The 18,639-nt window shown below is 25.4% G+C and overlaps 1 protein-coding gene across 1 annotated transcript; it reads right to left on the bottom strand.

The window, feature by feature from the left end:
• Positions 1-3,739: 3,739 nt before the first annotated feature.
• LOC145841655 (ATP synthase F(0) complex subunit f, mitochondrial-like) lies at positions 3,740-7,809 on the bottom strand. Its single transcript, XM_082949007.1, has 3 exons — positions 7,755-7,809; positions 4,974-5,099; positions 3,740-3,858 (listed from the first exon to the last, which is right to left on the bottom strand). Exons 1-3 carry the CDS (start codon positions 7,807-7,809, stop codon positions 3,740-3,742), a joined length of 300 nt encoding a protein of 99 aa, XP_082805133.1.
• Positions 7,810-18,639: the final 10,830 nt, after the last annotated feature.

Below are 18,639 nucleotides of genomic sequence, written 5' to 3'. Positions count from 1 at the left end.
TTTATGGGTTACTTTTATACATTTGTTATATCATCAACACTTTTTCATATTTCTAAGAATATTTACTTCGAAAATTTTTTTGGGAGTTAAATAATTTACATTCATTAAGAAATTTAGTAATTAGTTAACATAATAAAATTAATACCTGTTTTTATTTCAGAAAGCTAAAACAAATGGTTTAACATAATTAATTTTAAATACATTAATAAAATATTTTATTAGTAATTAGACTTTTACATGGTTGCCACTAAAAAGCAAAAATGTCTGAGACGTATCAAACCAGCTTAAATTTATTAAAAATTTGAAAGAGCTAATAAATAGTTGGTAATCAAGCTTAAATACTTAGTTAAAATATTGTCATTATCAAAAAGTACACAAAGTATAAGAAACAATAAAAAAATTCAATTAGTAAACTACACAACAGTTATAAAAACTATTCTGAGAATTGGAAGACTTCTTTAAAGTGTTTGAAATAAAAGCTTCACACACACCTGAGTTTTCAATCTTTTAAAATAGCCTGTTCGTGTAGCAATCCAGTTAATATAAAGTTCACTACATAAAGAAATAACAAAAGTTATTAAAATTAAATAAATTACATGCCAAAAATATATAAGTTAGCTGGAATGGACAATTGAGTTTCTTAAACAAGTTTAACAAAAGTATAAAACTTTATAGAGTCATTAGCAAAGTAGAATTTTTTCTTTATTAAGCATGATAGCAATTCTTTATTTGCAATAAGAATATTGCATTTAAAAATATTAATTGTAAAATATAAGACGAGCTACAAGAATAAAAAAACGTTAGTTAGGAGTTATTGCGAGAAACAATAAAAAAAATCACCAAAGTCATTTCTGACAAAGCACACTATTATCTTCAGTAACTACAGAATAATCAGAAAAAATTGTTAAGGCTAGTAATAAAAAAGCAAAATTTATTACCTAAAATGAGTTATTGTTTATAATTGAAAACTTTTATAAAGAATTTATGTTGGCGGTAATGAAAAACTTTTGTTTATTTCTGCAATGACAACATGAAGTCGTGTTTAGGAAATGCACCAAGGTTATAAAGTCGCATAAATCAAGTTAGGACTTTAATCAAACTGTTAACATGAGAGCACTGATAGAAAAACTATTGCTCATCTGAGAATTTTTATTAGAGATGTTTTTACTAATTTTGACATTTTAGTAGAATGTCTTGGTTTAGTTCCAACGCAAAGCACAACAATCGGTGAAATTTTTCAAGTAAAGGTGCAATGTACCAATACGGAGTTTTTGGAAGTACAATTCCTTCTTTTATTTTTAGTATTAAGTTTAATTAAAGTTTTAAAGAATGTCTTAAAACATTTATCAATACTAAAATTTACTGTTAAGCTACTGTAATATATTTTTTAATAAAAAAAGATTTATTTGGTAATTTTTTTTGAGTCAAATCGAAATTTCATTACTTGAAATGTAAAAATTGTTTGAAATTCCAGGTTTTTTCAAAAATTCTCAAATTCAAGTTTTTTTCTAGAATTTTTAACCGTAAATACACAAATTCAAAGCTTTTCCGGGATTCAACTTTTTTGGCAACACTGATTGGTCATGCTTTAATGTACACAATAATATAAATAATATTTTGAATTATATCAGCTGCAAGACTTAAAATATAACAAATATTAAAACTCAAACTAATACTGTGGATTGAGCAAAACACACATCATAAGTTTAATTTGCCACACTTTCAAGCAAAAAAGCCAGCCTGAGTCAACAAAAACATTCCTGATATTTTTGTATACAAAAAGCAATTCTAGCCAAAAACTTTAAAAATGACTTATTTGGCCTGAGATTTGAAGTCTTCAAATAGTGATAGTCTGAGTGTGTGGCAATGTTTAGTTGTTTATTTGCTTGAATTTGAACTATTTGATTAACAATGTACAAACTTTATAAATTTACTATCCCTATATCTAGTTTATATTAAATAGGTAGCTCGAAAAAACAGCAATTGTGTGTATTGATATGCAAAGGATAAAAATTGACTTGGCTTGAAAAAAACAATGTTTGAAAAATGAAATATATATCTAACAAAAACTATATTAACTTATGTACCAATTAATTGCTAATAACAAAACTTTTTTCATTTAAACGGTTTATTGAGCAATGCTTTCAAAATTTAACTAATTTCCTTGTCAAAACAAAATAAATACTCACAAAAATTAATTAATCAAACAAATTACGAGTAAAGAAGCAATCAATATAAAACTAATCAAATTAATCATAAAAACTAAAATAGATAATTAGAACAAAAATGGACTATTTAAAAATGTAATTCTAGATCCTTTATCAGGACCTAGTTTGTGATTAAGTTTAGGTTTAAGTTTTTTAATCATAATAGCCTCTACTGCAAGTAAAATATTTCTATTTTTACAAAATTTAATTACCTCAAAACAATTAAAAATATCATTATGATTCTGACAGATTCTACATTGTTCTATATGTGAAAAAACTGCGCTATTTGTAGGTTTTGTATGTTCTTTAATTTTGACGAACAGTTGTCGCTCCGTTTCTCCAATATATTGATAATCCAGTATATTGGGTATACCCAATATATTGGAGAAACGGAGCGACAACTGTTCGTCAGAATTAAGTTTTTAAACATGAATTGATACAATGTAATTAAATTATTATTAGCTATAGTTAAATCTTTTATTTTTTGATGATTTTTAAGTTAATTTTTTTAATATTTGAATATTTTTTTTAACTTTTATAATATAACATTTGGCATAAAACAAAGTATTTCTCAATTACAACATTATCCTAAAGTATTTACGTACGACATACTTAAAATTAAAATAAAAAATTTTGTGGCAACTTAACAATTACAATTTATGTGTTAAACAGTAAAACCGGTATAATTTAAATAAGCTGTTTTCAAATTCTATAACTAATGGACATACAACTTGTGTAAATTTTTATAATTTTTATCTTAAATTTAAGTAATTACTTATAAGGTACCAGTATAACATTTTAATTAATTTAAAACATTCCAGCAAAAATGTTGTTATTTGTTTTTTTTTATAATTTATATCATGGACTGATATAATTTAGCATCAAAAGTTTTTTTTTTATGGAAAGTCAAGTGACTCTTAAAGGTAATAATTTATTAAAATCTATTTTCTATTAGTTGTACGCTCATTCTGCTTTGTATTTACAAAATGACCAGCGAGCTAAAACTTTCAGTATAAAATTAAAAAACAAACCACACAAAGCTATATTTTACGGCAATTGTACACAAGTCAAACACAACACTCTTTGCTAAACTTTTATTCTTACTACCAGTGTGAAAACAATGAAACAAATACTATCCATCACAAGACCAACGACTAAATATAAATATGTTAAAAAACTACAAGTTATCACTTATTATATTGCTGGCATTCGCTGACTTGTTCAGACACAAATACACAAATAAATTAAGGCATCCGCAAAAGTTTAGAGATGTAGATTGTGTAAATAAATAATTACTAATTAATTTACGTAAACATCAATATTTTAAGATACATATAGAAATGAATGGTAAAAAAAAAATATACTAACGCATCCAACACTATTTGGAGACATAAATAAATATAAAATAATAATACAAATAAACTAACGCATCCATGAATACTTGGAGACGTAAACAAATTTTAAAATAAGCAAATAAAAATTAATGAACGAAACATGAGTATTTTAAGATATATATATAATAAACAAATAAACTAACGCATCCACGAGTATTTGGAGACGTACGCGCCCAGGAAGAGCACCGAAGCCAAGTGGACGACCCAGGCGCCCCCGATGCGGCGACCGCTGTACTTTGACCAGTAACCGTACTTTGCTGTGAATAATTATTAATTGAATGAATAATAAAATAATGTTAAAAATATAATCAGTAACCGTACTCTGCTGTGAATGAATAATAATTGAATGAATAATAAAATAATGTTAAAAATATAATCAGTAACCATACTTTGCTGTGAATAATTAATAAATATTATTTGAGTAAACAATAAAAAAGCATGGTTAAGAACAGACTTCATTTAAAACTCATTTAGTTCATCTGAAATTTTGTTTATTAATAACCATTTTACTCAAGTGAGGGGGGAATCAGTTAATTAGAAAATTTGGTGTACTAGCATAACATCAATATATGAATTTATGAACACAGAAAAATTGACTAGATTTAAAAAAGTTTAGTTTTATATTTCTAACTAATAACTTTCTTTTAAAAATTATGTAGTTTTTTTAAATGTGCATTTAATTGTAAAAAATTGATAATGCCAAAAAAAAATATCTAAATGATAGATTTTTTGTGTCGAATCAAATCTTAACTACTTAATATGTTAAGTTGTTTAAAATTCCAGGTTTTTTCAGGTTTGTTATTGATTTTTTGTTCAAAATACAGGTTCTTTAGTATTTTTACATATTTCTTTTACATATTTCTTATACATATTTTTACTGGGTTGTAGTGAAGGTTACTTATGGGAGGCGCTAAGTAAAATTACCTCTTAGCAGCGAACATCGTCATTCCCATTGGGGAAAGAAGTGTAATCAAAAATAAAATAAAATAAGAACAATTAAAACAAATAAAAACAACCTCTCTTGGCAGCAAACATCATACCAATTAGGGAGAAGTATAATTGGTTTAAATAAAATAAGAATAATTAAAACAAATAAAAACAACCTCTCTTCGCAGCGAACATCATACCCATGGGTGAGAAGTATAATTGGTACAAATAAATAAAATAAGAACAATTAAAACAAACAAAAACAACCTCTCTTGGCAGCGAACATCATACCCATTAGAGAGAAGTAAAATTGGTAAAAATAAAATAAGAATAATTAAAACAAATGAAAACAACCTCTCTTGGCAGCGATCATCTTAACCATTAGGGAGAAGTATAATTGGTATATATAAATAAAATAAGAATAATTACAACAAACAAAAACAACCTCTCTTGGCAGCGAACATCATACCCATGGGGGAGAAGTCTCTCTTCATCAGCCAGGAGGGAATTTTGGCGAGCTTGATGTACCTGAACTTCCTCATGTCTCCGGGAAATTTCATGCCTACTTCGACTGTAATTTTTTTTTATTATGAAAAAAGGAGTAGGGATATGTTTGTGTATATATATATATAAAATAAGGTTGTTATTTAAACTCAAACACCTTCTATTGAGCCACACTTGAAGGGCTTTTAAAAAAATTTATTAGAAAAATAAGATTTTAAAAATACTGGTACACGTGCTTCATTAGACAAGACGCCTTAATCTTCAGCCAGCTAAATTTAAAATAAAAAGCACTTTGCTAAACATAGAAGCGAAAGTTATAAAAAAACAAAAAACAGTATGACATAATATTCTGCATTACAAGAATTCAGTTAGATGGTAGATCGATTTTTGTACTGAATTCTTGTCATGCACAATATTACGTCATACTGTTTTTTGTATAACTTTCGCTTCTATGTTTAGCAAAGTGCTTTTTATTTTAAATTTAGCTGGCTGAAGATTAAGGCGTTTAGTCTTATAAAACACGTGTACCAGTATTTTTGAAATCTTATTTTTCTGATATATTATATATATAATAAGTTATTTTACTTAATAAATCAAATATTTCACAGTGAGCCCACCTTAAGGGCTTTTTTTAATAAAATATTTATTTCAAGATGTAAAACTTGAAAGACTTGAGTTTAGTGCTTATGCACTTATCAACTTCAAAACAAGTTTAAAACATTTTTCAAAGTTTTAACTAAATTTATAAATTATATTTACTTTTTTTGAATGTCAAAAAAACTATCTACTTGTTCACAATTGTTGTATTCAAACCAACTTTTTTTTGGAATTTTAGAGGCATGGGGAGAAGAGGTTTAATTAATTTAATCACAATTCGATCTTATTTTATAAAGTTTTGATAGAGCTACAAGTTGCATTTTACAAGGTTTAAAAATTCCAAATATTTTTTGAGATACAGCAGGTCACAGTGCAAACTAAACCAGCAAAAAAATACTATTTCACTAAAAATCCATCTTCTCCAACCTTTTTTTAAAAAAATTACCTAAAACTTTTAGGAAATGTTTCTTGCGATATTGATAAAATTCTGTTTGGAAAGAACTTTTAAAATATATATATAAAGAAAGAAACAAAAAAAAAAATTTTTATCATTTAACTTTTCAATTTTTTCAAAACTCTTTCCAGACTGAATTTTCAAAAAATTGCAAGGAGCATTTCCTGAAAATTTTAGGTCATTGTCTCAAAAACGTGAGAGGAGATAGATTTTTAGTGATTTCTCATTTGCATTTTAAGTTTGCACCTCCCATAAGGAACCTATTGTTGCCTCCGATTGTGACCTGCTGTATCTCAAAAATTATTTTGAGTTTTAAAAATTTGTAAAAAGCTACTTATGGCTTGGTTATAAGTCTATAAAACAAGATCAAATTTTGATAAAAATAATTTACTCCCTTTATGCTTCCAAACAAAAATTAATCCAACTTTTTTGACATGATAAAAAACAGTTTATTTATTTCAAAGAAATTAAACTAACTTTTTTGGGCTTAGTAAAATATATTATTTATTGTAAAAGATTAAGACAACTTTTTTTGACATAGTCAAAATACAACTTATTTTAATCAAAATTAAACATACATTTTTTTGACATATTCAAAATACAATTGATTTCAGTCAAAATTAAACTTTTTTTGGAATTTTCAAAGTATAATTTATTTATTTTAGTCTAAATAAAACTTGAGTTTTTTGGAATATTTAAAATACAACTTACTTTAATCAAAATTAAACTTACTTTTTTTTTGAATTTTCAAAATATAACTTATTTATTTTATCTAAATAAAACTCAAGTTTTTTGGCATATCTAAAATACAATTTATTTTAATTAAAATCAAACTAACTTTTTTTGGCTTATTCTAAATACAACTTATTTTAATTAAAATCAAACTAACTTTTTTTGACATGTTTAAAATACAATTTATTTTAATTAAAATTAAACAAAAGTTTTTTGGCATATCTAAAATACAACTCATTTATTTTAATTAAAACTAAACCAAAATTTTCTGGCATATTCAAAAATAAATTTTTACTTTAATTAAAATCAAACCAACTTTTCTTGGCATATTCTAAATACAACTTATTTTAAAATAAATCAAACTAACTTTTCTTGGCATATTCAAAAATAAATTTCTATTTTAATAAAATCAAACCAACTTTTTTAGCATAAACAAAATACAACTTATTTCAGTTAAAATCAAACCAACTTTTCTTGGCATAGTCAAAATACAACTTATTTTAATTAAAATCAAACTAACTTTTTTTTGACATGTTTAAAATACAATTTATTTTAATTAAAATTAAACAAAAGTTTTTTGGCATATCTAAAATACAACTCATTTATTTTAATTATAACTAAACCAAAATTTTCTGGCATATTCAAAAATGAATTTTTACTCTAATTAAAATCAAACCAACTTTTCTTGGCATATTCTAAATACAACTTATTTTAAAATAAATCAAACCAACTTTTTTTGGCATATTCAAATAAAAATTTTTATTTTAATAAAATCAAACCATCTTTTTTAGCATAAACAAAATACAACTTATTTCAGTTAAAATCAAACCAACTTTTCTTGGCATAGTCAAAATACAACTTATTTATTAAAATCAAAATTAAACAAACTTTTCTTGGCATATTCTAAATACTACTTATTTTAATAAAAATTAAACCAACTTTTCTTGGCATAGTATTTGGGGTGGAGGGAAGTTCCGGGTGCTGGTGGATCCATTTTAATATTTTTAAAATAAAAACTAAAAAAATAACTAATGTAAAAAAAAAGAGTGATAATAAAAACGTTTAGTGGATCCATTTTAATATTTCTATATAAAAACTAAAAAATAAGTAATGTAAAAAAAAAGAGTGTGATAAAAACGTTTAGTGGATCCATTTTAATATTTTTATATAAAAACTAAAAAATAACTAAAGTAAAAAAAAAAGATAATAAAAAGTTTAGTGGATCCATTTTAATATTTTTAAAATGAAACTAAAAAAAATAACTAATGTAAAAAAAAGTGATAATAAAAACGTTTAGTGGATCAATTTTAAAACTCTTAAAAAAAATTAAAAAATAATAAGGGTATAGGGGGGTAAGACTTTTTTTTACTAAAAATAACATTGGATTTTATATGAAAGCTTGAAGAACTAACTACAAGCCAGTATTTATAGAATCAAAAAATCTTATTCAACTTTTGATATATTGTAATTTTCATAAATAGTTTCCGATACAAACATATGGACGCAAATTTTTAGGGTTGAATTTTCTAGGAAATTTAAAAAATAACTAAAAATCTATATTCTCTTCATTTTTTGAGCTAGTGACCTCAAACTTTCAGGAAATGTTCATTTAGTAGTTTCAAAAACTTTGAGTGTTGGAATTTCAAAAATGTTGAAAAATAAAATTTTTAGATAAAAAAAATAGGTGGTTTTTTTTTCTAATAAAAAAATCATTTGTCAAAATTAAAAAAATCATGCATTCAATCTTTTTTAAATTTAATAATACACTGTGAAAAATTGAATAAGATTGCTTAAAAATGAAGGAGATATATTTTTTAGTGAAATGGTGTTTTTTTGCGCTTTTACTTCGAGCTTTTCATTAGGAACCTATTGAGGTCACTGACTTAGATTGTTCATATCTCAAAAATTCCTTTGAATTTTCTCAAGTGATTAAAAATGCCTTATAGCTCAGATAAAACTCTAAAAATAAGACTAACTTGTAAAAATCAAGGTTGACCCCCCTATGCACATAATATAATAACTTTTATATAATATGATAATAAATAATAGTACAACAAGTGGATCCATTTAAGCGCTTTTTAAAAAACTTGATAAGTTATCTAATATCAAAAAAATTATTATAATAATAGAACAACTTGTGAATGCATTTTAATATTAGTCTTTTATAAAAACTAAAAAGAATACTGTATAATTTGAAACTAAATTAAACAATATTTGAAACTTATTTGTCTTTTATCAAAACTTTGATATTTGATCATCATATCAAAGCTGAATTAAGGGCATAGGGGGTCCACCTTAATTTTCACAAGTTGATCTGAGCTATCAGACATTTTAACCGCTTAAAAAAATTTAAATTAATTTTTGAGATTTAAGCAATTAAAGTTAGTGTACCTCAACAAGTTCCTAATGTAAGGTTCAAACCAAAAATCACAAAAAAAGACTATTTATTATAAATCTATCTTTCTCCTTCATTTTTTTACCAATCTTATTCATATTTTTATAGAAAGTCTGTTATTAAATTCAAGAAAGATTAAATTCTTCTTAACTAATAAGAACTTTTTTTTATAATTTTTTATCAAAATTTTTATTTTTTCATTTTTTTAAAATTACAACATTTAAAGTCTTTAAAACTATATAAGGAACATTTGCTGAAAATTTGAGGTTTTTGCTGAAAAATAAAAAAGAAGATAGATTAATAATAGTTTTTTAAATTTCCTAAAAATATTGTACCTGAAAAATTTGAGGTCCAAAGGTTTGTATTGGAAACTTTTTACAAAAATTACAATATCTTAAAAGTTAAAAAAGATTTTTAATTCTATAATAAGTGGCTTGTAGTTTGTACTTGAAGCTTTCATATAAGAGCAAATGTTGTTTTAAGTAAAAAAAATATTGGACTCCCTACGCCCTTAATTAGACATAATTTAAATTAAATTAATTATTAATTTATTTTGAAATACTAATTCCTAAAACTACAATTAGTTTTAACATTTATTAATGTTATTATAATTTGATCCATCAGTATCATAACTGTTGAAAAAAAAAAGAAGTAACACCAACAACATAAATGCTGTACTGAATAATTTGTTGATAGACTTAATTTTTATTATCATAAGCACAATTTAAAAAAGTTTTTATATTATTATCAACAATGTTAATAAAATGATTTGATAATATCAGAAGAAAAACTGCCAAAAAAAAATTAACTTTTTCAAAACTATATAACTATATATAGATAACTATTGAAAGTGGAAATCTAGGTGTATAACTTCAACTTAAAGAAACTGCAACAATTTATGAAGTTACTTATGTAATGTAATGGTCAGCCTCTGTATGATTATAAAACTTCTTAAATAAATTAATTCTTACATAATACTTATAACAACATATTTAGGGCATAGGGGGTCCACATTAATCTTTACAAGTTGGTCTTATTTTAACTGGGCTGTCAGACATTTTTAGCAATTTATAAAAATGTTCAAGTAATTTTTGAGATATAAGCAGTCAAAGTCAGTGTGTTCCTTAGATTTCTAATGAATGGGACAAAAAAGAGGTGCGCAAAAAGACTATTTTATTAAAAATATACTTTCTCTTTAATTTTTAACCAATTTTCTCAAACATTCACATAAATTCGATTATTAACTTATATATAGATTAAATACAGGATTTTTTTTGAAAATAAACATTAAAAAAAAACCTATTTTAATAATTTTTTGTTGTTAATTAATATTTTTCAATATTTTTAAGAATGCAACTTTTAAAATCTTTACTATAAAAAGAACTAAAAGTTTGAGGTCTCTAGCTCAAAAATATGAAGGAGGAGATAGATTTTTAGTGATTTTTTAAATTTCCAAAACATATTGAACTCAAAAAATTTGCGGTCCATACTTTACTTAGTACAAAAGTTATAATATCTCAAAAGTTAAATAAGATTTTTAACTTCTATAAAAACTAACTTGTAGTTTTTAATGACAGCTTTCACATAGGAGCCAATGTTATTTTTGTAAAAAAAAAATGGTGGGCTTATTATGCCCTGAACGGAACTTTTCAGGCATGCTACTGATAAAAACAAAAATTATTCTGAGCAAGTAAAAGTTTGCAATGTTCAGAAAAATCTGGAGTAATATTTTCTTATAGTTAAAAATTAAAACTATATAGCCAAATGACAAAATTATTTCTTTTCTTAACTTAACTAATATTAAACATATATTTATAAAATTTTCTACTAAATTTTTTAATATTGCAAGGAACACTTCCTGAAAATTAGATGTTCTATCTCAAAAAAGGTGGGAGATAGATTTTTAGCAAAATAATCTTGATTCAATTTTCAGTTGGTGCCCTAAATAAAGAAACTTATTGAATTATTTAACTTGAATGCGCAATCATTCATAATTGAAGATTTCAAATTCTGACACTTAATTTTTTTTAACTTAAGGGTAGAATTTCAAGAAGTAGTATATAAACATATATTTAGAATTAAAAATACTTATGTAGGTCTGATTAATACTTATAAACACTATTTAATTCAATACTTAAAAAAAATTGAGATACTTACTGCTAAAATAATTTTTTTTATAATTCTAAGTAGACTTTTGGATAATATTTTTTTTTAAATATAAAAAATGTAGATATTAGTTAGAAAAGGGTTTCCCTTGGGGGCCATTACAGGAATTTAGGGGGCTAAAAGTAAGCGAGAAGTGTGAGTAGTAAGGGCTGTAGGAAGCCATAAGGTAAATTTTACACTAGATACTCTTGAGTTAATGATGAAGAGCAAAAAAAGTCTTAAGCTTAACAAGGGTAGTCTTTTGAGAAATATAATCATAGGGGGCCATAGTTTTTTTTTTTTGAGAAGGAGTTATAAAGTAAAATTGGGAAAATCTGAGTCAGACCTACATACTTTTTTTTTCAAATATATACTTTTTTTGGTTTTGGCACTTGAAACTTTTTTTTCTTAACTTGAGTTTTTATGCCTAACTTTGATTGTTTATATCTAAAAAACTACTTTAAGAGTTTAAACAATTAAGACTTATAAAAGTGTTATGCCTTTAATAAAAATTATAAGTACTGCCTGAGATTTTTTTCTTAACTTTAAATTATTTTTTTTAAGTGTGTTGCCACACAATTAGAATAATTGGTATAACTCTGGACAGTTTTTTTTTTTTTTGTTATCTCAAGATGACTAAGACTAACTCAGGATTTTTTTGTCAGAATGATTTAGGACTGTTTAGTATTTTTCATAAAAACTCAGGATAGTTTTTAAATTGCTGAAAATCACAAGACAGTTTTTTATTGATTTTGAATGAGATTTAGTTGATATAATTTAAATAACTTGTTATTTAATATCAAACTTTATTGAAGAACTTGATTTTTATTACTTTTGAAAAGTCAAAAACTAATAACAGGGGTCGGCAAACTGCGACCCGCGGGCCAAGTGCAGCCCTAAAAGCCAAAATATGCGGTCCGTGAGGTAATTTTAGCTAAATTCATACTTTTTAGAAATTTTAAATAAATGGTTTAAATAAATATTAGATCTAAAACTTACAACTAGGCTTTTAGTTTAATAAATTCTCTGAATAGGTGCTATATCTTACTGCTTATTTTGTTATATTTTTGGTTCAAAATATTATTTTTCTGCTGATTACTGTAATTTATAAGCAATTTTTTTTGAGAAAACAGGCCCATGAGTTAAAAAAAGTTGCTGACCTCTGATTAAGAATATAAAAAACTCAGGATGACTCAGGACAGTTTTAGACTAAAAGAGTGGCAACACTGTTTAGAATAAAGGAAAAATACTCATTTAGATATTTTTTAGTAGTTAACATATTTCGATCTTAATAAACGTATTAAAAAATTTAAAAGATTGTTTATTTAAATATTAAAAGATTGTTATGTAAAAAATTTCAAGTAAATCAATAAGAATGTAGGAGTAGAGATTTTAATATTTTTTTTTTATTTAGAGAGCATTGGCAATAAAATTTTCCTTCTAGTTTGTATTGAAAACTGGCTCTTAAATTGATACCTAATTTTTATATACAAACAGTAACTTATATTACACACTTTAAGTTTATTTTAATTATGAAAAAACAGTAATTTTAATTATAAACTAAAAGTGTGGTTTGGTTAAGCTATTGCACGTATAGCATTTAATTTTTCCATATATGTATTATAGATAAAATGAAAAAGATTTTTTTTAAACTTTTAATAAATCTATTGAGTAATTGTGATGTAACAACAAAGAAATTTTGAGTTTTAATAGTTTCATTAACTTAAAATTATATATTACTTATTTAATTTATAAAGTTTAGTTTTGCAAAGATAGTGCATGTAAAGCAATGAAAACGTGTAAATTTATTTTTGACATCTTGAATAGTAGTGCACTTTAGGTACTTTATAATTATGACATCATAACAGAGAATCAACAATTTCATTTTATTTTAGTAACTTTAGAATGACTAAGTGGTTTATGTATTGCAATAAAATTTTTTATACATACTGTTGACCTGAAAAACAACTCATTTTAATTTCAAGATGATCTATGTTAAATTTATAACATAAAATCAAAATTTTCAAACTGTCCTCTGACTCTGTTCCTGTGATAAAACAACTTCTTAAAGCTTTCAAATAAAGGTCAATAGTGATTTAAGTAATACAATGTTAAATTTTTCCTTACTCCTTTAATCATATAGTTTTTGTAACTAAATTGTTTTTATACTTATTAAAATTTAATGAATGCTACACTGACCTAATTATAAAATTTAAGTTCAGTTACTTAACAATTTGTTTAACTATTTCCTATAAGCAAGTGTTATTTGGTCATATTTTTCCTTGAAGAAATTTACAATAATCAATAAAATATTAAATGATAATTTAAATAATAAAATATTAAGCAAATTTTTAAACACAATAGGTTATTTTAGAAACCCATTTTAAAGTTAACTTTAAAAAACTACAAAAAAACTTTTATACTATAGTTGCCAATGTACTATGATGTAAGAAAGAAGCAATTCTTAGAAACGAGAATCTAATTTGAGTTACATCTAATTAATATTAGCTTATGTTTATAAAAAATAATTATAGAAAAGCAATTCAGGCCAAAAATCAAAAAAAACCTTTAAATTAGTATTAAGCATCTAAAAATACCAAACAAACAAAAAACAGTTCAATGGTATAAATTAATAAAAACATTAAAAATCAAAATACTAATATAATACTAAAAAAGTAACTTAACTTACTGGAGTTGTAGAAAAAAAAATCAAAAATACTTAAGTCAACTTGGTTTTTTCAAGCTTGCCTAAGTTATCCTGAATTAAGGCTTTCCTGACAGTGACCACACAATTAGACCATTTTTGTACTTTTGTTGCAGCGGCAAATACTTTTTTGGGATTTAAGCTAAATGATTTTTTGACACTTTGTTGTTTTTAGCATTGAGATTTTAACCTTGTGAGTGTTTACCAAAAGTGTCACCAAGGAGTAACTTTGCAGTTAAATAGATATTTTCTTTTTACTTTCTGGTTAGTTTAATATTAATTACAAGGGGACATATAGAATTACAGGTATTGACAAATTGCCCGCTTGACCAGCTTGCATTGCTTGCTACAAATGTTTATTGTTGTAGAGGGAGCAGAAGTCTGATGTTTTCTACCATTAAAAAAAAATTGGTAATTACCTAGCATGATGTTGCACCAATATCAAGCTGAAATTGTATGTAATTTAAAATCATAATTTTAGACTAAAAATACTATTTTTTTCTTTTAATTGATATAAAATCTTGAAATTTGTTATCTGAGAGTCCATCTTTAATTTTATTTTAAAATAATTAGAAGTTTTTGTAGTTTGGCTTAAATAATATATAATATACATATACTATCTTAAAAGTTATTATGTTGCTAACGATTTAATGAAGTAAATAACTAAGTATTTATGTAGCTTGTTTGAAACATATTATCTTTTCGACTAAACATATTATACAATAAACATTGATTTTTAACCTAAATTTATGGTTAATAAAGGCATCGAATATTATAGTATAGAATTTCAGCAAAATCATGCTAAGTTATTACCAAAAACTCTTCTTGAGTGACCATGTTCATTTAGAAAACACTTAGAGTTTTTTTTTCAGGTAGAAACTTTTTTGGATATGTGTGAACCACTGGGGTTTTGATCTTACTACAATCAACTTATCAAGTCGTCAAAACTTTCATCTAGAAAGTTACCCAAACAAAAATTCATACTGCAAAAAAAATTAAATTAAGTTATTTATAATGAATAATAAATCTTTTATTTTTGTTATTAGCTTAAAGATTAATTAACTATACAGGGTCAACTAATAAAACTTGGTTTAAAACTTAATAAAAGCTATTTAAACTAACTGTTGTACCATACTATCTATCAAACAAGATTTCTATATCTTATATGCTTTGGTTCTTCTTATATTTTGTGTTTTAATTTTTATTGTAAGTGACATTGACTATTTGCATTGGTTTGATATTTGTTGAGCAAATGAATCCAATATGATAAAACTCATTTTGTTTGCACCTTGTTTAAAACCACAGACAACGTTTTACAAATTTTAATAATAAAACCTAAAATTGATTAAAATTAACTCACATTTAGGCACCGTAGTTAGAAGATATAATAAATAATATTTAGATAAAACTTCTCGCGTTTAGTTAATTTTTTTTTTTTTTTTTATTTCATCATTAAAATAGTGTTGATTTAAATTTTTATACCTTTGTTTTTTCTTAATGAAATCATAAGTATAAATAGTTTTAAAAAATTTAAGTATAAAGCTATTATTAGTTTATGTTTTCAATAAACAAACTATGCAAGAAAATTTTAAGTTTTAGGATTATTATTACCTTATATAACTTGTTTTAACTAGTTTGAAAAATAATGGCATAACACCTGTTAAACTATTCCAAGACTAGATTATACATACTTCTAAATTAACTTAAGTAGATTTATTTAAAATTTATGCTTCTGTTTTTTTTTCTACTTTTTTAATAAAGGTATATTAACTAAAAACGTAACTCTAATTAAAATGAATCAAGCATATAAGTAAGAGGTAACTGTAACAGTTTATATATTACAAGTTTATATTAAAAGTTTTGTATAATAATTAAAATTTAAAAAAAAAACAATAATAAATATCTGTTTAAGTACAAACAGTTTATCTATATGCTGTTGCACAAAATTTAACAGTCTAGTTGAGTTAAAATTATTTAAAAGTATAATCATAAATCACTCATTTTAAAAAGTTTAAAAAACTATAAATAATTAGTTCAAATTAGTTTAACTGATATGTCGCTGTGTTTAAAAAAGGAGCTTTAGGTCTTTTTTGAATTAATAAAACTTTTAATAGAGATTTTGAATGAATTTTTAGATTGTACGCTGGTTCCAATAATTACTTTATTGCTCTTAGTAACTTAGATCATCGACATATCTAACTTCCTATCAAAATATATTAATGTCAATTTTACTTTAATAAATATTTAAGCTTACAATAAAATAAATAATACATTAGCGCGAGTTTAAAGCCATAGTGTGGAGTAAATTACATTTTTCACAACTTGGTCTTATTTTGTAGAGCCATTAAAACTTTGTCTTAAAGCATGGTTTAAGTTTTGCGTTCCTCCCAATAAACTTAAGCGAGAACTTATTTTTTCTGAATTTGAAGTTCTTGCGGAACACTTACAGCACTATAAGCCACTAAATAAGATTGAGCTCGAACATTGTTTATCCAAATTAAATGATCTTTCTCACATTTATTCTACACTTGAAGTTAATCATTCCAACAAACTAATGCGTAATAAGTATAATGAATCTTTGAAACGGTTAAAAGATAATTCGAATTCGAGTCGAGTACTGTGACTGTGTAAAGCAGGTAAAGAAAACATAATTGTAATATTAAATAAGGCTAATTATATTGATAAATAATGGTAACTTTGTATGACAGTTCCAAATTTTAAAAACTCGGACAAATCGATAAATTTGGTCATACGAGTAAAATTTAAAACAGCGTTCAGAGAAAACTAAGAAGTTTGTCTAGTATCAAAAGAAGTGTATGAATCAACCAAACCTATAGGCTCACAGCGCCCTAAGTTGTATGGACTCCCAAAAACACAAAAGAAAAAATTCACCTAAACCCATCTTATCTATGACTAAATCACCACAGTTAAATTTATCTACCTTATTAATTTGCGTTTTAGAACCAGTATTAGAAAAAATCACAATTCACACAAAACCAGATTCTTTTAGTTTTCTTGATCAACATAAAAATTTAAACATTTCCCAACTTTGTGGTCTCGTTTGACAATAAAAGTTAGTATACAAACGTTCCATTTGAAGTAGTATAAACGATTGTTTAGATCAGTTGTACAATTCTGACCTATTTCCTCATCCTTTCCCTAGATCTGTTTGCAATGATGTGTTATTTATGGCCACTAAGAATGTACAACTTAGTTTTATTAATCTGATGTTTCGTCGAGTTGACGGCGTAGCGATGAGAAGCTCTTGCTAACGTTTTTGTGGGTTGTTATAAAAATAGTCTTCTTTCATTGGATAACAGTACTGTAGGTATGTCGATGATGTTTTTGCTATTTTTCCTTTTAAAAACAATTTCAATTTTTTTTTTGCTAAACAATATGCACAAATGCATACTTTTTACCGTTGAAGAAGAAGTTTTCGAAAAAATTCACTTTTTTTGACATTACTAGAAACAGCAGCAACACCGTTTCTACGTCTGTGTACAGAAAAGAAAGTTTTAGCCCAAACTACATTTCCTGGAATTCGTTTTGCTCCGCCAAACAAAAATTGTAGATCATACAATGCATAACCAACAGAGCTACCAAAATTTGCAAGACCGACTGTTTGGATTTAGAATTTGACAACATTTACAATTTTTCTCTCTCGTTAGGTTACCCCGAAACAATCATCAAGAAGACAAATTAAGGCAACTCAGTCCAAAATCTCTTATTCTCTTTCGGCCCACATCCTTGCCCAGTCTACCTCCGCCTTCCTTATAAAGGTAAAAACTCAATAAGACTGGCTAAGCAAGCTTCACTTTACTAGCGTACAACACCAACCGCCCGCGTGTTAAAGATGCCACACCTACCCATGATTTAAATAATGTAGCATACATATATAAATGTCATTGCAGAAATGACTACGTAGGTCGAACATCTCAACTTTTCCACGTTAGGCGAGAGCAGCGTGTCACGAAAAGCTAAAAAGGTTTATTTTTAATGACGACGTTAAACCGAAAGGTGAACAGTCGTCCACCCATGAGCACCTCCTCAATAACCTAGTTGTGCTGAGAACTACCTGGATAGTAGGTTCAAAATTCTATCCAGAACGAGAAACATTTGCCATATCTCAGTTCTAAAGTCTTCGTTTATTAAAACTCGCGAGCCGAAAATTTGCAAACAAATAGTTATTTACAGTTTAAAACTTTAAAAATAGCGTGTTTTTAGTATTATTGTTGTCGTTTTTTGTAAATTACTTTTGGTTTAAACTAGTTTCAAGTAAAATTTGTACTATCTTAAATGTTTTTGTTTTAAAAATTTTGTCTAATAAATAACTTCAAATCAGCAAAGTAAAACTTAATTTTAATTTAAACCTTTTAAACGGGAGCCGATCATTTCTAACCCGCTATCATTTCTAACCCGATCACTTCTAACCCGATCACTTCTAACCCGATCACTTCTAACCCGATCATTTCTAACCCGATCACTTCTAACCCGATCACTTCTAACCCTATCACTTCTAACCCGATCATTTCTAACCCGATCACTTCTAACCCAATCACTTCTAACCCGATCATTTCTAA

Source organism: Thalia democratica, chromosome 7 (assembly GCF_965202585.1).
Source record: "Thalia democratica chromosome 7, ktThaDemo2.hap1.1, whole genome shotgun sequence".
NCBI classification, from domain to species: Eukaryota; Metazoa; Chordata; class Thaliacea; order Salpida; family Salpidae; genus Thalia; species Thalia democratica.
This window is presented reverse-complemented; position numbering and strand designations above follow the sequence as displayed.

Excerpts from the sequence above, each read along its gene's own strand:
- LOC145841655 (XM_082949007.1), bottom strand. The coding sequence starts at position 7,809 with ATGGATCCACCAGCACCCGGAACTTCCCTCCACCCCAAATACTATGCC. Across the intron at positions 5,100-7,754 it reads CAAATACTATGCCAAGAAAA|TCGAAGTAGGCATGAAATTT; the intron begins GTTGGTTTAATT and ends AAAAAATTACAG. Across the intron at positions 3,859-4,973 it reads GATGTTCGCTGCCAAGAGAG|CAAAGTACGGTTACTGGTCA; the intron begins GTTGTTTTTGTT and ends AATTATTCACAG.